General features: G+C 46.2%; 1 protein-coding gene across 2 annotated transcripts; it reads right to left on the reverse strand.

Moving 5' to 3' along the window:
- Nucleotides 1-739: 739 nt before the first annotated feature.
- MARVELD3 (MARVEL domain containing 3) lies at nt 740-14,158 on the reverse strand. Of its 2 annotated transcripts, none has more exons than XM_036834201.1 (3): nt 13,767-14,158; nt 11,138-11,265; nt 740-2,345 (listed from the first exon to the last, which is right to left on the reverse strand). In XM_036834201.1, the coding sequence occupies exons 1-3, from the start codon at nt 14,150-14,152 to the stop codon at nt 1,708-1,710; spliced, it is 1,152 nt and encodes a 383-aa protein (XP_036690096.1). In that variant the 5' UTR covers nt 14,153-14,158; the 3' UTR covers nt 740-1,707. The 2 variants fall into 2 exon arrangements, with proteins under 2 accessions (XP_036690096.1, XP_036690097.1); XM_036834202.1 differs by lacking the exon at nt 740-2,345 and adding an exon at nt 5,895-7,338.
- Nucleotides 14,159-20,531: the final 6,373 nt, after the last annotated feature.

Raw genomic sequence — 20,531 nt, forward strand, 5'->3', positions numbered from 1 at the left:
TCCTAGGTGAGAATAGTGTGTGTTGGGAAGTTTTTTGGGGGGTTCGGGTGGGAAATGGGTTGTTTGATTTTTGCTGCTGTTAAACTTGTCTTACCACTCAGCGAAAACTCTGCGGGACTCCAGCCACTGCCTCGGGCTAAGGTGCTGGAGCAGCTTTCTGTGGCACTGGGGTTTGTATTTTAAGCTAGCAGTGTAGACTTCTAGTTGTTTTCCTCCAAGCTTTACTTTTTGTAAAAGTAGAATCTAGATATTTTCCCATTTCTGTTTGAGGTTTAGTTTTGATCCTTCACCTTGGATAGGTTCTATACGAACTAGCAATAGGAAGGATTTAAGAGGAGAGAGGAAAGGTAATATATTCCAGGGAAAAGAGTCAGCAAACATGCAGGGGTAAAAATGGCCAACACACATCAGAGGAAAATGACATTGACTGAATTTTTTTAATAGCCACTTTGGCATACACTGAAACGGGCTTACGTTTGCTGATTTCTTACTAACTGTATAGACAGTCTGAGATTTCTGTCAAAATTGCTGTTTTTAGAAATGTACTAAAAATTTGGTTTGAACTTATTAATAGTTTAATCTCGTTTATAATATGAAAATAAAACAATGTTATGAAAGAAGATGGCAACTAGAAAAACTACCCTTTATAATAAGAACATGTATATTTCTAGTTGCGTCTTGCATGAACAGAATATCTGAGACTAGTTGTAAAGTATAAGAACAGCTATAAAACTTTAGGTTAAAATTACTGAAAGAACTTTATTTTTGAGATTCAGTGTTAATGATCTGTTACATTATGGAAACAATTCAGAATCGTGAATGATTGCAATCGACCTTTGAAGGCCTACTCTGTAGGGCACTGGAAGGGATGCAGAAATAAAGAAGGCTCCAAAATGCCTGTATAGTCTAGTAAAATCAACTGCTTTATCTTTGTACTCAGCTGAATAACACATTTAAGAAGTTTATGAATTTTATTTCTATTTGGAGGCGTCATATTTCAGGAAATTATAAAATATTTCAGGAAAGTGAATTCCAATCAAATGACTTGAAACAAGAAAGCAACGAGCTTGGAAAGGTGGCAAAAACCATTTTATCTGAGCCCTACCCCAGGAATCCCGAGGAGGAACATGCATGCTAAAAGCACCTACCTGTCTTCAGGTTTCAGGGATCCAGCCTCTGGGACCCAAGCAGTCATGGTATACTGTCGAATGGGCAGGAGAGTTTTCCTCCAGGAGAGAGCCAGAATGTAATTACTCATTTGGAATCTAATCACACAAATGCTTTATAATCATTCCCCTGGGATCAAATACAGGGGGAAACGGCATGTTTTTCTTAGTGACTTTAGTTCGGTCAGGCAAGCTACTTGCACTGTAACACTGGGCCTGCTACCCCTGATGTGTTGTTCTCATCTTTCAGAATTTCTCTGGCTACTTAGCTAGTATTATTACCTTACCATTTGGTAAGAGAGCCAAACCATAAGCGTATATGCAAACTTCCAATGTTGCTCTTTGTAGCAAAGGTGGAGGTATTTTTTTCTAGCTCTCAGCCAACAAAGACATTGATAGAAAAATGGGATGATCATCTAGCTTTGCATTGGTGCCAGAGGGAACATTTATAAAATCAAGTACATGAAAACCACATTTGTGTAATGTGGTTTTTGAGAGAAACAAGGGAGCTGGGTTGACTTTTAGGTTCCAGTAGTAGATCTCAGAGTATCCCAGACCACAGGTATTCTGGTGCCTCATTATAATTGCTGTGCTGCTCTTGGCTGTCCTTGTACCGCTTCTGTTCTCGGTAGCTCCGCAGGGCCATCACCACGCTGGCGCCATACATCACCACCAGCAGACAAGCAAAGGTGGCTGCCGCTCCATCAGTGCCTGCCAGCTGGCAGTTCATCCAGGTGAGACCCCTGCGGGCATAGATCCTCTCCCTTGTCCTGCAGGTGTCTGTGGCATTGATCCGCAAGGCCGCGTGGAGGTAAATGCCGATGCCTACGCAGTAGCCCAATGCCGCGAGGAGGCTGAAGGCGGCCTCCAAGAGGAGCCACTTCCCCGGCAGTCTGTTTAGACTCTTGGCCCCTTGGAGTAAAACACTCAAGGTGAGGACTCCCAGCCCCAGAGAAACAGCCACGCCGCTGTATATCAGGGGCGCCCGGAGGATTGTGTACTGCTGGTCCAGCTGCCGAACCTGCTCCAGCTCAGTGCCCTCAAACGGTGAGTAATAGTTGTTCCCAAAGCCACCGCCGCTGGCAAAGCTGGCACTGAATCCAGCAAGGACAAAGTAGGAGGCCACGATACACATGAGAACCATCCCATTCAATATCACCTCCACTATCTGTATCACACCTAGGAGGAGAGAGATTGGGAATTTAACACTGACGTCACTCACCCAGGAAAGCTCTCTAGGTCAGGCAAGAGAAATACCACCTGATTGTGAGGACATGGTCAGACGCAACATTAACATCCTTGGTTTTTGTTTTTTAATACTCATGTTTGAAAATCAAAATGCCACTGTGGAAAAAAATTTTGGCCGTTACTTTAAAAACTATACATACATTTACCATGTGACCTTGCAACTGTACCCCTGAGCATTCATCCTAAAGAAAGGAAAACTTCGGTCTACACAAAAACATGTACACAGATGTCACAGTAAACCCTAATGCCCTCCAATGGGCGAATGGTTCAACAATCTGGTACAGCCATCCCCAGGGGAAACTCTACTCAGCAATGAAAAGGAATGAGCAGCTGATACTCGGAACAACTCGGATGGATCTCAAGGGATTCATGATGAGTGAAAAAAGCCAGTCTCAAAAGGTTACATACTGTATGATTCCATTTACCTAACAGTCTCAAAATGAGAACAGATTAGTGGTTGTCAGGGAGGAGTGGGATTGGGGGAGTGGGAGGGGGATGGGTGTGACTCTAAGGCGGGAGCACTAGGGATGTTCCAATGATGGAACAGTTCTGTAGCTGATTGTGGCAGTGGTCACACGAATCTACACAGGTGATAAAACCGCACGGACCTACACTCACACAGACATGAGTGCATGTAACACTGGTAAAATCTAACTCAGCTCTGGACAGTGTCAATTTCCTGGTTGTGATTTTGTACTGTAGTCACCACTGGGGAAAACCGGGTTAAGGATACACAGGATCTCTGTTCTATATTAGCAATTTTTTGTGAATCTATAATTATTTCAAATTTTAAAGTTTAAAAAAATCAAAATGACATAAAAGGGCATAAACTGAGAAAAATCACCCACGTCCCTGTCCACCCTGTTTTCCCCCAACCACTTTCATTATTTTCTAATACAACTTTCCAGCGTTCGTTTATGCAAGTAAAAGCACTCAACTCCGAATTTCATCCCCCGTTTCCCTGCTTGTGTCACAGGGAGGATACCACACACACTGCTCTGCGTTGTGCTTTACTCTTCCTGGAGATGTCTTCAGATCAGCTCCTACCGTGTCCACATGCTCTGTTATGCGGCCTCCAGCCCCGCTGTGTGGGCGGACCAGTCTATTCAGCCAGGATCCTACTGCTGGATACTTGGCCTGTTCACTTGGGGGGCCAAGTTCCTTACAAGTTTAAGGAACCCACAAATGCCACAAGGCAGCGGAAGCCAACAGGTGAATGGAGATGAATGTCGACTTGTCCAAAGTCACGTTTCATTTGTCACTGACAGGGGCCCCAGCCTCTCATTAGGCGTCTTCCTGGGAGAAGGTCTCCTGTTGTTCTCTCAGGGCTCAGAGATGAGAATGAAGAGAAAAGCATATGAACCTAGAGTGGGAATGCCAGGCTCACATCCCCGCTCTTTACTGCCTTGTGACCGTGCCCAAGTCACTGACTAAGCCTCAGACACTTCATCTGACAAATGAAGGTAATGCCTCCCTGTCTTATCCCACAGGGCTGGGATGAGGCCCAAATGAAAGCAAGTATGTGAAAATACCTGGAAAATTATAAAATGTTATACAAGTGGACGGTGATGCTACCCAGTAACATATATAAAATGGAAGGAGAGGGGACTTCCCTGGTGGCGCAGTGGTCAAGAATCCACCTGCCAATGCAGGGGTCACGGGTTCGACCCCTGGTCCAGGAAGATCCCACATGCCGCAGAGTAACTAAGCCCGTGAGCCACAACTACTGAGCCTGCGCTCTAGAGCCTGCATGCCACAACTACTGAGCCTGCGTGCCACAACTACTGAGCCCACGTGCTGCAACTAATGAAGCCCGGGCGCCTAGAGCTTGTGCTCCGCAACAAGAGTAGCCATCACAATAAGAAGCCCAGGAACTGAAATGAAGAGTAGCCCCCGCTCGCCGCAACTAGAGAAAGCCCATGCGCAGCAATGAAGACCCAATGCAGCAAAAAAAAAAAAAAAATGAAGGGGATTAATAAGAGATTTAAGAAGAAAAGGGACAGGGACTTCCTTGGTGGTCCAGTGGGGAAAACTCCGCGCTCGCAATGCATGGGGCCTGGCGTTCCAATCCCTGGTTGGGGAACTAGATCCCACATGCCGCAATTAAGACCCGGTGCAGCCAAAATAAATAAATAAATATTAAAAAAAAAAAAAAGAAAAGGGACAAATTTATGAAAAGCATGGTCTCCCAGAAGTCAGGAAAACCCTCTAATACACAAGAGGGTACCACAACATTTATAAACTGGGCAGCTAAAGACCAGTATGTCTAATGTACTTAGGCAACAGCTACTGGGCTTGCTGATTCCATCTCCTGCTGGGCCCACACAAATTCCTAGGAGGTCCACGGAACACTGCAGTTAAGGGTTCTGACAGTTGAGAAGCTACATTCCTCTAATTTAAATCTGAAAATAACATCAGACCAGAACTGCCCACTCTCCTCCCAGGCACCATAAACTACTGGCTACTCTCTCCCTACAAGCAGGGCAAGTTAATTGACCCAGACATCATTCTAATTCACTGGGAGTAGCTATCTACCCCACCCAACACCTTTCTCTGCCTTGGTTTTCCTTCTGCATGCAGTTAATCTCTCACCCCCTGAAGGGAAGCAGGGATACTGTGCTACTACAAGATGTGGGCAACCTGAATGTTTCCTTCTGGGACAAGATTCTGCCAAAACAGCAGTGGCATAATCCACGCAGCACATATCTGCCGGGCTGAAATGTAATATATCTATTGATAGACCTTGTCAACCACTCCACTGACCGCAACAATCAAGAGGAATAATGGTCTGTTGTTGGGGCCAATGATGAAGAAATATGGCCACTGGATATTATCAGAGCACCAGCCAGGCCTGACCTGGCTTTGCTGAAAACATCGAACAGGTTCAAGTATTTCCAAGCATGCTGTTAGTGCAGAAAGATTCACAGACATCAGGAGAAAAGAAAAGAGTGGCCTACTAGAGCTAGCAGTTTATCCCTATGGAGGGATAAACTATAGAGGGAAGTGGAAACTGAAACAGACAGGAGATTTTTATTGTAAAATAGCATCTTTTTGGGTGAGGCTGCTTTTGTGGCTGATCATTTAATACTCTGCTTAACTAAACATCTACTATCTGCCTTTTCACGGTAAATGTGAAAAAACTGAGGAAAGCAAATCAAATTAAAACTTTTTTTCTAAAATAAGACTAAGACATGTGCAGTCAAGTCTTACATAAAATGAAAAAAATTTTTTAAATTTCCTCTCCAGAAGCAAATACTGTTAATACATTCTTATATATTCTTCAAGAAGTTTTCTAATCATATACAAGCAACTATATGTATTTCCTTTTGTAAACCCAAATGGAACTCACCTTTTAAATGTGACAAGAAAATAATATTATAAACGTATTGTAAAGAGAACCATCACCTCCAAATTAAAATTTTTCTTTGGATTTTTATTGCAGTCACATAAAGCAAAGAACATATTCACTTGTACCAAGAATATATTATAATGGGCCATAAGTCCTAATTTAACATGCAGTAAGAACCCATGAAATTGTCTGGCCAAAAGTAGCATACTTCTTCTGGTAAAGATTTTACTTTCTTTAATTTTGGATGGATCCTGAATTCCAGATGTCAGGTTGAATTCGTCGTACAATGGTACATTTACAAGAGGTACAAAACACTTATTGAGCTTTCAAGGCCATTGTAAGGGGCTTGTTAGAATACCTCCTTTGCAACCCAGTGAATTAATCTGATTCCTCTTTCCTCAGCCCACGTCTCCCTCCAGCTTCTATCTTACAGCAGCAGTTTCCCAGGCATCCCCAACCCCTGCCATCCAGAGCATTAAGGAAGTGAAGGGCCTGGAGTTCAGTGAGGAAAAAAATTCGAGGCTAATCTGCTTAAGACAGCTGTGTTTAGAGAACTTCAGGCTGAAATGTTTTTTCATGTCTGTGTGGCTCTTCATGAGCTTTGAGGATAAGGTTCTTCAAATTCACTTGGTTATCATCTCCCTTTATTCACTCAAGAAGTGCATTTTGCTGCAGCATATGCCTTTTCCTTGTGGGTCCTGGGCTCTAGTTTTGGTTGTTTTTAGTTGTTCTGTTTTTGCTTTTTCAAGTAACTTTGGTTAGTCCCTCACCAACAGAGGGCTCCAGGACCAGGGTTTATGACATCAGGCAGTGCTGCCGCATGTACCCTGGAGCTAGGCCCAGCAAACTAAAACTGTTCTGTTACTTTCCAAGGGCTGGCAGGTTCTACAACAAAATATTCCACGAAAGACAGTGGTTCAGAGTAACTTCCATCACTCAAGTTTTTCGGAACGTTTTAAAAAGCCTAAAACTCCAGAATTTCCGCAGGCTTCTCTTTCAGCTTCCTAACCTTTCGGTAACCCCTGATGGCCAGCACGGCCCCCACGGCAAAGACCCCAATGCCCAGGGCGGCAAAGATTCCAGCACCTATGTCTCCCCCATGGAAACTGCAGCTGAAGCCACTGTATCCTTTCCTCTGGTACAGCGCCTCCCTCTCCTTACACACGGGAGAGGCGTAGGCAGCCGAGAGGTTGTGGAAGTAGAAGTACAAGGCTGGGATGTAGGCCCCGGCAATGAGCACGTCCAACAAGCCTTCAATCACCAGCCATAGGGGGCAATGCCACGGGACCCGCAGGACGCCCATGGCGATGAGGAGGCAGCAGAAGGCCATGAGGGCTCCGCTGCAGGCCATTGCCACGGTGACCATGGGCAGCTTTAGCTGGTAGAACTGGACGTCCAGCTGCTGCGCTTTCTCCCCGTCAGCACCATCGAAACCACTGTAAGCCCCTCCGTACTGGTAGTAGTAAATGCCCCCCAGGCTGGTGATGCCCGTGTAGCCCCCTGTGGAACTGTAAGACACAGAGCTGCAGGCCAGGATCAGCAAGTTCAGGAGAACCTCCAGCATTTGGCAGCAGGCTGCAAAAGAAGGGCGTGTTACCATTTTGAGAGAAGCTACTTTGCACTTGGAGACTTCCACCTTGAGGCTTGTCTTCCCCGTGGCAGCTCACACCACAGCCGGCTCTTTATTCTGCCCCCTGGAAGGCCTGAGCAGCCAAAGCTGCATGATTAGCATTAGATGGTAGCAAGGAACTGTGGTCTCCAGAAATGATGTCAGAGGTACTTTGGACTGAAAAGGGTAACTCTCAGAAGAGCAAAGCAGCCTGCCCCAGGTGGGCTGCAGGACGATGGGGGCAGAAATCAGGCCAGTGAGCAGAAAGAAAGGTGTCCTTTATGGAAGGCAAGAACATTCTCTGCCCTAGCCCTTCCCTGCCAAAAAGACTGAAAAATAGTTATATCCTCTTTAGATATGTTTTGTGGCCATCTTCAGTTTGAAAGAGGAAACTTCTCCAAATTTGAAGGAGCTTATATCATAGTGCTTAAAAAATATAATGACGTTAGAAGAACATGGAAGTTATCCATCATAATGTTAACCGTGGTTCACATGTATTAGGGATAGGAAAGGTTAAGTTAATTAAACCTATAAGGCTTACTGAATTAGAGAAACATAATTGGTTTTACTCTTCTTAGACTTTAATTCAATAAGTATGTTTTAAAGTTTAATTTTGTTTTCTTTTAGTTTCCCTAAAGAGAAAATCTGGGCTGTGGTATTTTCCCAGGGCTGGATTTTTTCAGGACCCTGGGCTGCTTTATCTTGGACGATGAAAGAGCCCCAGATCTTCCACCAGAGCTGGCTGCTTTCCTTAAAGTCAGCTTTACTGTTATATAACTTATACACAACAAAATGACCTGCATTAAGCAAACAGCTTAGTAAGTTTTGACAACTGTGTATGCCATGTAATCATAATCAAGATATAGACTGTTTTCATCCCCCCGGAAAGTTCCCTAGTCACCCCTTGTGGTCAACCCCTCACCTTCCTCCTCAGGCCACCACTGATCTACTCTCTGCCATTAGGAACTAGGTTTGTCTTTCTCGAATTTCATGCAAATCATACAGTTAATGTACTCTTCTGTGTGTTGCTTCTTTTTTTCAGCATAATATAAAGCTGGGTGCTTCTGAGCTGGGAGTTTGTACGTGCTGACATAGGCTCAGTCCCATAAACACTGAGTTAGGGTATTAAATAAGCATATAAAAGGGGGACGGAGAATGCAAGTTGGGGGGGCAAAACTCCCACAACTGTCCCTCTGAACCTTTTCAGTGTGGTCACAAGTCAATGCCACTGGCAGTGAGAAGCCATCTCAAAACCTAAACCTCCAGGCTCTGAGTGAGAGACAGCACCACTGACTATAGAGATTACAACGTTTGGAGAGAGAACGAAATTAAATTTTTAAGGATGGTTTGCAAGTAAGGCAAACATCAAGCCCTTGCATCAAGCTGAATGCAAACATCACCCTTTTTTTTTTTCTTCTTCTTCACAATTTCCTTGTTACACTGGCCTAGCTCTCCTTTTACGATCTTCTCCATCATGATTTGAGCACCAAAGGTCTAAAGGAAGAGGAAAAGGACAAAAGGGAAAGGGGAAGCTGCTCCAAATGCAAATCGGAGGGAGCCAGGAGGGGAGCAGGCCCTGTACCTTCTCCCCAGGGAACTTGTAATTCCTCACCAGTCCCTCCAAATAATAAACCTATAACACAACCTATAAATGACAAGATTCCTAGTGATCTGATATGCACATGTGACATCTGTACTTGCTGTTTATCTGATCTTTATCCTCAGCCTTTAAAGACTTTAGTAGCTGAGGAGTCTTGCCCGTAACCATGAATTCGGGGCTTATCTCTTTTCGTCAGTGTTCCACTGAACTTCCTAAGGGTGACTCAGCCCAAACTGCAGGATCTCCCTAGAAAGTTAGAGAGAGCCACAGCTGTCTCCCATTTTTGCCAGTTTGCTGGAGGAGGACATGATTTCTCCGATGAGGAAAAGAAATCACAAAAGATCTACTCTAAGACGAGGCTGAAAATCTTCAGGTGACCTTTACCCAGGTGTGAATTTCCTGTTTGAGACAAGTTCCCAGTGTTTAATGGCTGTTGCTCTCAACACAACATAGCATTGTGTATTTATATGGGTCCCTGCGTGTCCAGAGATCTTTATAAGCCCTCGTTTGTTAGCTTCTGACTGCTGAACTATCCTTTCACTATCTTGACTCAGAAACCCAACATCTAGGCCCAACCAAATAGCCAGAAGCAATCCAAGCTAAATCAGGGGCCTCAAGCTCTGCCCTCTCCTCTTGGTAAATCAATCACTGAAGAAGAATACCTCTAGAGAGAAACCTGTTAAAGAGCCTCTGGCTTATTCCTATTATTTATATCATCAAGAAAAGAAGGTCAAGCACGTAAACCATTTCAGGCCTTAGAGTCAGGCTCTAACTTTCAATTCCAGCTCTTCCACTTAACTGCTGTGTGACTTTGTATAACTTACTGTACCTCTCTGAGCCTCAGGAGTTGTTGAGAGAATTAAAAGCAACGGAGTGTGCCAACATACATAAACTAGAGCGAGGATTCTTGTACCTGGACTGCCTAGAGCTCTTCAATGAAAGTTCTACATAATCCCATAATAACGTATCTCATTGTAATCATTCTAAGAGATATCTTCAGTGGCTTCCCTGGTGGCACAGTGGTTAAGAATCCGCCTGCCAATGCAGGGGACACGGATTCGAGCCCTGGTCCAGTAAGATCCCACATGCCACAGGGCCACTAAGCCCGTGTGCCACAACTACTGAGCCTATGCTCTAGAGCCCGCAAGCCACAACTCCTGAGCCCATGTGCCACAACTACTGAAGCCTGCGCACCTAAAGCCCGTGCTCCACAAGAGAAGCTACCGCAATGAGAAGCCCTCGCACCACAGTGAAGAGTAGCCCCCGCTCGCCACAACTAGAGAAAGCCCGCGCGCAGCAATGAAGACCCAATGCAGCCAAAAATAAATAAATTTTTAAAAAAAGAGAGACATTTTCAGGTATAAGTTCCATGATTTCTCCCCCTTAGGCCAAGAAGTTTTCCCCTCTTAGTCATAGGTAGCCGAGGAAAATTTCTTACCAAATCATGTGAGCCATAGGGTAAGATTTTCTTCACCCTGACAAACCAGATTTTCTTCATTGTTGGCAAGGCCAGGCCTGGTGCTAGGATGGGAACTCTGGGAAACCACATTTGGAGCTGACACATGATATTATTTAAGTGTTCTTCATACTGTGGATTCTAATAAGTGTGGTTTTTTTGTTTTTGTTTGTTTTCAGTGAAACAGAAGTTACCGCCCTTCGTAGGTGATGGCGTATTGTTTCATGACGTGTGTGTGCACATGCGCTGACATGTGAACTTGTTCTTAATGTGAAACGTATTTCTTACTGTGGGTCTCAGTCAACAACATTTAAAAGCCATGATGGCAGGTTTGGGCATCGGATCTCCTGTCCTGCGGCATGAGCTCAACCTGGCTGCCATCTCCGGTGATCTCTCTTTAACTCGGCCCGCCTTGCCAGAGGGGCCCCCCCTCTGACTGCCAGCAACTCAGAGCTGGCTCTGAAAACTGCAGGCACGACTGCCTCACCACACCCGGGCCCGTCCGAGGAGAAACACAGGAAACCCAGCTGCCCCTTTCAGACGTTCCTACCCTTCTTTAGAAAGTGTGAACTTCACGCAGGTATGAAAACGAAAATACGAGGAAACCAAAAGGGAAGTCGGCTTGAATTTTTGCGCCATCATCTCGGACCCCATCCAGAACCACCAGCAACGGTAAGTAATTGGTCAAACTGCCTTCAAAATGGCTCACCTCTCCCGGTGCACAGGTATCTGCACTTGTGGCATTCCAGGAGCCCTTCAGCCTCTGACTGGTAATATTCCACTTCCTCGAGTCCAGGCCTGGGGGTCGAAAGCGGGTATCTCCCTGAAGTGGGCTCGCTATAACCAAACACATGTGTGGCCATTAGCGGGCTTCAAATCCCATAGCTTGTTCAGCATTAGAACTCTGGACACCTCACGCGGGGCTCAGATATTAAAGAATGCACAGAACAGAAAATCTGCCACAGATTTCATACTCCAGAGAATTTTCTGGTTTAGTGGCTATACAAGGCATCCAAACACTTGGCCCAGTTCTGCTAATTAAGCACGTCACTTATCTCAGTAATTCTGAGCCCCGCCTCCCATGCTGGCTTGGCCTGTGGGGGAGGGTGTGTGTGTGTTGCGGGGAGGGTATCTAACAGGTAGCCGGGAGCCACCTGGGGGAGCTTTTCAGTTCAGTGAGGACCAGGCCCTCTTCAAAACTAGTTTGCATTCACAAGACTGACGCCCAGGCTGGCATTCTCTTCCTTCCCTTGTTACTTTGGAAAGAGTTGAACCCGCAGTCATTCTCTAGGCTATGGGTGGTACAGACAACTCTGGACATCTTCACATCTCTCCCTCTTCCTCTGCCAGCCCTGGAATATTCTGTTCCTTCTCCTCACCACCCCCTCCCTTCCCTATCACTTTATCCAGCACATCCTGGGCTTTGTCCAAGATTCAGTGGTGAATGGTGGGGGCTGCATTCTACTAGCTGGGCTCCAGGGATCCTTCTAGAACATAGATCTCACCATGTATTTTTTGGGTTTGAAATCTATAAAGTCCAAACTTTAAGCACAGCAAGGGAGGGCCCGTGCTCACCTCTCTCCACTCACAACCTCATGTTCACAGACACAGCCATAGTGAACTGCCCCTCTCCCCACCCCAAAAGATGACTCGCATTCCCATGCCTCTAGGTCACCGTGGAAACTACTTCTCTGCTTGAGACAGCCTCTTGCTCCTTCTCCAGAACTCAGCTTTGAGGCTATCTCCTCCAGGAAACATTCCAGAGCCCAATCAGGGCCCCAGTTCTGTTCTCTTTGTGTCTGTCCCCCGCTGGAGTCGCACGTTTCACAGGTGCTGCAAATTGGCCTGTTTACTTGTCAGTGTCCTGTGGACACCGTGAGTAGATCCCTGTAGTCCCTGGCCCTACCTCCCATCCATTAAATACAGGCTTGTTATGTGGAGGAGAGACAGAAATAAATTGCTCTTGGTTTTAAACCACCAACTGTGAGCAAAAGAAGCAAAAGTATTCCCTTCACTAGCTTTGGGGCTTGGCGGGGGTGGGGACAGGGGGACCAGGACACCAGTTTAGAAGGAAACCTAAACACGAAGCTCTGGATTCTCCCAGGCCTGGCAGTTGCAATGCAGTGTGGCTTTAGGCAGGGAGACAGTAGCCAGTGCCTGTGACTGTAACTGGGTACACCCTTTGTCACAGTTTGGTTAGTTAGTTCTAGATAATGTAACATAAACTCAGGATAATAGCTTTCCCGCTGTGTGGACACAACCAGAAGAGAGACTGGGCTTAAGCCTCCAAGTTCCATAGCAGAGAGGAGCCTGGACTCCTCCTAGGGATGAGGGCAAAAACCAGAAGGCAGTCATCACTCCAGTACCTGCCTGTCTCCTTCTTGGCCTGGCATCTAATCTGGGCATTCAGTAATATTTGTGGAGTTGGATGGAATGTGCAATGGAAAAAAGGCCACTTCCCTAGAGGGGGAGTGGGGTCTAGGACCACCGCCTCTCTTTCCTTCCATCCTTACCCTCTCCCAGCTCACAGTCTTCCAGAACATCATGATGCTTTCACCCCACAGGCCTTATGGGAACTCTGTTCTACAAGGTAGTGATGGCAAAGTTTGTTCATTCAGGAGGGTGGGGTCTGAAACAATCATGGGATTTGAATGAGGCTGCCCAGAAAGACCTCACTGACAAAGGGGGGAAAAAATCTCTGCCCTTTTGTGCAGAGTTTTAGGTACATTCAGTTCTTTGGCTAAAAGTGTATCTTCTCCCAGCTGTCTGGTTTTGAAATGCATATACCCCTGGAAGGGATTACACATTAAACTATTAGCTTTTCATTGGTCTTTTATAGGCCTGGGCCTCCAGGGAACGGGACTTTGGGGAGGGCTGGTTTTGGAGCACAGGACAAGGGTCTGAAGCCCCAAGGGGCAGTCCTGTGACCACATGGGTGGGGGTCAGGGAGGGGCCTCAGGTTAACCCAACCCACACAATCTCCTTCCCACCCCTTCCCTTTCTAGTCCTGAAGTCCTCTCTTCCTCTTTACCTGGTCCCCGGTCCTGCCACTGCTAAAGGGGGGCTGGGGGACAGGGGGTGGAGGGGGGAGGGAGGTGGGGGGTAGGTCTCTGCGTTGTTCATCAGGTTCAGGTCAAGGAGTGTGTGTGTGGGGGGCGGGCCGCTGTAAGGTCTTCCTTCACTCCCAGGTCACCTCTAAGAGCTCAAAAGGGAAGAATGGCACTTCCTTTAAACCAGCTTCCCAGGACAAGTAGCCGGGACAGCAGAACCGCGCAGACCGGCCTCAGACCCAGGCTTCCTCCGGGGCGAGGTAGAGAGCCCTCGCTGCCCCACCTCACCTTTCTGGTCCTCGGCGTCCGAGGCCCTCCTTCCGCAGGGGCGGTGGATCCGGGATTTCCCAAGGCGCGGGCCAGGGGGGCGGGGCCGCGTCCCAGGTCGGCCGCCGGGGTCCGTCCCGCGTCCGACTCTGGCGGGATTGTTCCCAAACTCTTTGTTCACCGCTACGATGGTCCCCGGCTCTGTGTCTGTCCTGGCGGGGTTCCCGGTCCCTCCCCCTGTCCCGGTCCCCGTCCCTCCGCCCGCCCCCGTTTCTCTCCCTGCGCCGGTCCCCGGCTCTGTCCCGCTGTCTCTCGGGGTGGCGGTCTCGGTTCGGGCGGGGGTGCCGGTCTGGGTCCCGCTCTCTCGGCCGGGCCCGGGACTCGCGATTCCCCGACGTATGTTCCATGGCTCTGTTCCGTGTCCCCGCCCCGGAGCGACCCGAGGGCAACAATCCACAAGTTTCCCAGGCAGGTGGCCAAGCCCGGGGGCGGGGCAGGGTGGGGCGGGGCGGGACGCTCACCTGCGCGCACGCGCACTAACCCCGCTGCGGGCCCAGAGAGCGTTCACTTGAGCGCGCGCGCCGGCCGGGGACGCCGCTGAGCGCGGCCCGGAGTCTGGGCGCGCGTGTGCCTGGATGGGGCGCGAGCCTGGAGGGTCTTGCTGCCTCACACAGAGGAGGGGACTACCGTCCTCCCGCCGTGCCCGTCGGCCCTGAAGTATCCGCTTCGCGACCCCTCAAGATGGGCTGCCGAGGGAACTGTGCTCTCAACTTAGCACCTTGGGTATGCTTCCCCAGAGTGTTCACCCATCCGCTCTCTCACCCGTCCGTCTACTCAGCCCCCCAGCCGGCCCCCCAGCCACTGTCCTTCTCTTCCTCCCTCTCCTGCTATCCTTACAACAACTATGTTGTAGGGGACTTGAGGCCAGTTCATCCAGGAGTCCTGGACTCATAAATGTTTTTTTAAAAACGATGAACCACACAGAATTGGCAGCCTTTTCTTTTTCCAAGGAAGGATATTTAAAAACATACAAAATTGCCGTCTATTAATGAATTCTTTCAACGAATATGTGTGAGCCCCTAGCCTAGCAGGCGCGGGAGATCCAGCAATGAACTCTCCTTGTACGGTGCGTCCATTCTACCGTGAGTGGAAAAGGAGAACTGGCAAGAAACAGAGAAGACAATTTGACGTCTAAATTTTGACGGAGCAGGTTTCTTTATATAGATCTGGGAAGGGGACATTTGAGTTGAGTCCTAGAAGAGAAGGAGGCAGCCTTGAGGAGAGCTGAGAGAATGTTCCAGAAAGAGAGAAAGCCTGACTTATGCAGAGAGCTGTACAAGAAGGTCACTGCAATCAACTATGCTCCAATAAAAATTTTTTTAATGTAAAACAAAGAGAAGGTCACTGCGAGAGGAGTGAGGGGGCATGAGATGAGGCTGAGAAGTGGAGCAGGAGATGGTGTAGGGTCTTCATGGTGAAGAATCTTCATTTTCAAAGAGCAACGGGGAAATATTGAAGTGTTTTGAAACACTGAGTGGCTTGCTCTGATTTACGTTTTTTGAAAATAAAGATTACTCTGGCTTCTGGGAGGAAGATGGACTGCGTGGGCCTGAGAGCACAGTCAAGAGATGAGTTAGGAAGCTACTGAAGAAATCCAGGTGAGGGGTGATGGTGGCTGAGTTGATGGTGAGAAGTGGACAGATCTGGGTTGTAGTTTGGAGGAATAACTTACAGGATGGGTGGATGGAGGTGCCATTTACTGAGATGGGAAGACTGGAGAGAACCAGGTTTGGGGAAACTTGGAGAGTTCCATTTTGGATGTGTTGAAACCACACGACTCGTCCCACGACTTAATGAAGCTCAGGTTCTTTATGTCTCGGCACAGAAGGAATTCAGCGAGAGGCAAAGTGATAGGTAAGATGTAGATTTGTTAATATAGGATGCTTGTGAAGGATACAGGCGAGCAGGCAAGAGGGCTCTGCCTCGAGAACTAAGTGGGCTACATATTTATAATCAAAGCACAAGTACGGAGGGAGAGAAGACTACCTGCTTCCTCATCCTTTGTAAAGATGTTGCAGGAAAATGGGAGAGGATGGTTATATCCCAGGTCTCAGGCGAGTTCCTGGGACAGGCCACCAGGTAAGGATCCTTGGCTTCGTGCAGGAAAGTAAAGTGAAAGCAGGTTTATTCCATAGGCAGAATGTAGTCCATCTCAGAAGGAGAGAGCAGCCCCGAAGTATGGGGCGGTTAGTTTTTATGGGCTGGGTAATTCCACAGGCTAAGGAGTGAGAGGATTATTTGAACTATTTGGGGGGAAGAGGTGGGGATTTCCAGGAATTGGGCCGCTGCCCACTTTTTGGCCTTTTATGGTTGGTCTCATAACTGTCCTGGTGCCTGGGGGTGTGTCATTTAGCATATGCTAACGTGTTACAGTAAGCATATAATGAGGCTCAAGGTGTACTGGAAGTCGAATCTTCTGCCATCTTGGGCCCAGTAGGGTCCAACTAGTTTTTGTCGTATCCTCAACAGCTATGTCATTCTTTTAAGGAGAGACGGGGTTGGAATAGAGCCCCAGGGAAAACTAACATTTAGAGCTAAAAAGCAAGAGGATTAAGAAGTGAGGAGTGAGGTAGGAGGAAACCCAGGAGGGTGGGGTCACCAGGCCTATCTGCTCAGACACCAACCCCCATCCCACAGAAGCACTCCTGTGAGCTCCACCAGACTTTCTTCCCAGAGTGGAGAAGATGGGGCCAAATCCTGGGACCTTCTACAAATATTTATTTGCACAAAACCCTGTCTGAACCCGGGACAGCTATGGCTAGAGAAGAGTTCTGTGAACAAGCAGACACAGGATGGTTTGTGAAGTGGCAAGCTCCTTTCTCTCTCAGACCTTCCCTCTGGGCCTCTGGAACCTTCTTTTTGAGTAAACAAACCCCCATACCAGCTTACCTTTTTGTTTCATTTGTTTTTGTTTTATTTTGTATCTTTACCTTGATAAACATTGTTATTTCGCCACATTCGTTCTATCTTTCTCTATATAGCTGTAAACTTTTTTTGATGAAACATTGGAGTGTAAGTTCCAGACACATGACTCTCCCCACTAAATACTTACTTACTCAACTTGAATTTGTCTGATCATTTCCTTATGATTAAATTCTAGTTTAACACTTTTGGCAGGAATGTTAAAATAGGTGATGTTATATCCTTCTTTGTATGTTCTATCAGGAGGCACAGATGTCAGTTTGTCCCATTATTGGTGATGTTACATTTGATCACTTGGATAAGGTGATGTCCATCAGATTCTCCATTTTAAAGGAAACCCCTTCCATTTGTATTTAATAACTTTGAGGCTATATGTTCCTTCTTAACCTTTCTTGCCTGAATGAATTATTACAGTGGTGGTTGCAGAGTTGTAGTTTCTAACTCTATCAGTCTTTCTATATTTATTGATTTATTGGCATTCTTCTATAATGAAGAACTTTCCCTTCCATCTATTGTGATCATCCTGCAGAAGCAGTTTGTATACCCGACCCCCAATTTGGTTCCAATGTCAAGACTGATGATGTCAAAAATGCACCAATGGGGTATGTTTGTTGCTGACATAATGAGGCTTTCTGGTGAGAGCAGAACAGTTTCCCAGGTTGGTTTGAAAATGGCTTGAGAAAGCAGGAAGAGGTGACTAGCTTTGGGGTTTTATTGTAATTTGGGAATAGGACTGGGCTGAAGGTTCTTATGTGTGGAGTAGAACTTGCATGGTGTGAACTTCCTGCTGTTGTCAAGGGCGTACCTGGGCTTTCTTATCAGCTTGCTCAGATGTGGGACAGAAGAGGAAGGGGAGTGATGGGGCTTGAAAGATGTCAGCAGTCAGATGTCAAAAACAGAGTCAGACTATTATATTAACTTGATAGACTTATTAATTTTTCCCTAATGTGTTATAATCTATTAATTTTTTGATACTTAAAATTTCCCAAATTTGGCCAGTGGGAGTCCCTTCCAGCTGCCTCTGGAATGCTTTTGACACCAGGAGAAACATGCTGATATGCTCATCAGTCTTTGTGGTTTCATCTTGTGCCTCGTGGCCTGACCTGCCTCTTTCCTGAAGATCTCACTTCCCTTGATGCTCCCTCATTTGGAGAATGCTCGCTCCTGAGCCCCACACAGGAATGTTCTGTTAACTTCCGTATTCAGAGTATCCCCTGTTCCTTTGAGGCTTGTCAGAGTTAGGTTATAAGATGGGCTGGATGAGCCAGTGACCCAACATAACAGTATCTTAAGCACGATAGAAAGTTATTTCTCTCTTGGAAAAGTCCAAGCCCATTTGGTGGCTCCGCTCTGTGAAGTTCTTGGAAGTCCAGGCTCCTTCTATGTTGTTGTTCTGTCACTCTTCAGATGCTGCCCTCATCTACAAGGTCCAAAATGTCAACACTGTGTTGACATTTCAGCCCATAGGAAGGAAAGAAAATTAGGGATTGGTAAGGCCTCTCCTCATTTCTTTAAGAGTGAGACCAACAAGTTGGAGACATCACTTCTGCTCACATCTGGCTGGCCAGAAGATAGTCACATGACCATAGGTAACTGCAAAGGAAGCTGGGAAGTGTAGCTAGGTACCCAACTAAAAATTTGGGCATAAAGCTGTGAGAGTGAGGGGACTCAAACTTTGAAATTATACATTTATTTGTGTTGTCTGTTCCTCTCTCTAGTCTGTCAGCCCCCTGGGACGATGTCTTTGCCATTATGCATGGCACACAGTTGCTGCTCAATAAGTAATTGTTGAGTGAATAACATTAGTTCTTAGATGAATCTGTGTACTCAGGAAGATGACAGGGACCTTATATTTTCCATAGCATCTTGAATAAGGTACAAGATGGCATAAAGTGCATTAAAAGTAAAACAATCCTAATGTGTGTAATTTTTAATAAATCCATCAACAACACAGGTAAGGAAGAAATAAGTAAATAAGATATTTCAGAGTTAGAGCCCAATGAAAATATGGTGTTTTTATTTAATTTAAAGTTTATGTCCTTTTATTTTAGTTTTTGTAGAAGGTTAGGAACCAATGCCCTGAGCTCACTTTTGCCTTGAAAAATGTAACATCTTTTGGTCATTCCACTATTATTCCAGGAATGCTTGGTTAGACGTTATGCATATGGTAGAAGGTTATAAGGGCAGCGGCTCTTTTCTGAGGAAACCCTCTGAGTTTTCAACTAAAGCAAAGAGCACAGGTAGCAGATGACTGAAGAGGAGGGAAAAGGAAAATACTTGCCATTGGTGTATTAAAGGTAATTTTCCAAAAAAGGTAAAATCACAACTCTCATTCAGATATAAGATGAACACATGCTAAAGATTTTATTTAACTCAATAATCAATGAGGGAATCAGGCAAATGTTACAGCAGGTTCAGAAGAGAATCTGAAGATAGACTCATCATAGATCAGGAATAAGGGAATCAACGTACAAAGGAGGCAAAACTGATTTCTTCCAAAGAGGGAAAGGAAAATCAATTGAACCTCTATCAAACAGGATAGAACTTGCGTGTCTACAGGCAAGAATTTTATTTTCATCACTTATCAATTACCTACAATTTACAGAGTTGAAAAAATAGCATCATTTTCTACTGAAGCACAAATGGAAAGGCATTGCCTTTGCTTAAACTGGAAAAGTGGGATGTTAAATGGTCTTAGAGATTTGGGGGTTCGGAAAAATGTGACATGAGGAGAAATAGTAAAGCACCGGTGCTTCCGGCTTACCAGGCTTGAGATGGAGCCTGGGCGTCTGTATTTTTCAATCGTTCCATGGGGCAACCCATATGCGAACCAATCTAAGTTAGCATTCAATTTTTTCTCCTAAAGAAGAGCCTAATGTAAGAATAATCCAAATAGTTACCTATTTTTTTTTCTTAAAAAATAAACATTTGTATTGGTTTTGGGTAAATTCTATGGCATGTGGTGGCAGAGAGTTTACTTTCCCAGTTCTAACTCTGAGAGGTTTCATTCAGCATCTCTATCAGGGAGATGGCCTTCAGGTGTGTGGATCAGGGGACATCCCTGTATATTCTCCACGTGACCTTCTGGCTCCCTCTCCCCCTCAAGCTCAGGTGGCAGGGGGCACTTCTGAGCTGGTTAAGCCTGCAGAGAGGGCAGAGCTGGCCAGCAGGGGGCAGCGCAGGCCCAGGCTGGGGCAGCCCACACTATACACCCTCTCCTGGGCCTGGGTGACTATACTTCTTTCATCACAGGTGGATAGAAAGGATGCAGTTCAGTTTAGTTCAGTACTTTCTGAACTTTGCATACTACATAAATGACCTCGGGAGGTTACTTAGCCTCTCTGTGCCCAAGTGTCCTCATTTGCACACTAGGGATAATTATACCCATATCATAGGATTAAATAAAGCAAATATGTGTGCAACAAACTTGACTCAGTAGTTGGCATATGTTAACACTATAAAAGTATTAGCTGTTATTATTGTCATTGTTATTGTTTATCAGTCACTCTGGACTCCTAAGTGAGCAAGACAGTTTGTTACAGAGCTCACAGCTTAATGAAAGAGGCAGAGAAGTAAACATTGTGTTTTACTGCAAAAGAAGAGATGTGCATGGGGTGTAGGTGGAGTGTGAGGCAGAAGTAACCAAAAAACAGCTTCCCAGAGGAAGGAGTGCCGGATGAGAGCTTTTAGGAATAAATAAGACGGAGGGACTTGGGGCTTGGGGAGCCAAGGCAGGGGACAGCCTTCTAAACAAAGAGGGCAGCAAATAGAAAGCAGGCAGATTTGGGGAGCTTTAAGTTCAAA

This window comes from Balaenoptera musculus, chromosome 19 (assembly GCF_009873245.2).
Source record: "Balaenoptera musculus isolate JJ_BM4_2016_0621 chromosome 19, mBalMus1.pri.v3, whole genome shotgun sequence".
Lineage (NCBI taxonomy): Eukaryota > Metazoa > Chordata > Mammalia > Artiodactyla > Balaenopteridae > Balaenoptera > Balaenoptera musculus.

Bases quoted from the DNA above. Each gene is read 5' to 3' on its own strand.
- MARVELD3 (XM_036834201.1), bottom strand. From the start codon at position 14,152: ATGGAACATACGTCGGGGAATCGCGAGTCCCGGGCCCGGCCGAGAGAG. The intron at 11,266-13,766 runs GTGAGGTGGGGC...GTTTGGTTATAG, and splicing joins GGACGCCGAGGACCAGAAAG to CGAGCCCACTTCAGGGAGAT. The intron at 2,346-11,137 runs GTGAGCCATTTT...CTCTCCTCCTAG, and splicing joins ATACCTGTGCACCGGGAGAG to GTGTGATACAGATAGTGGAG.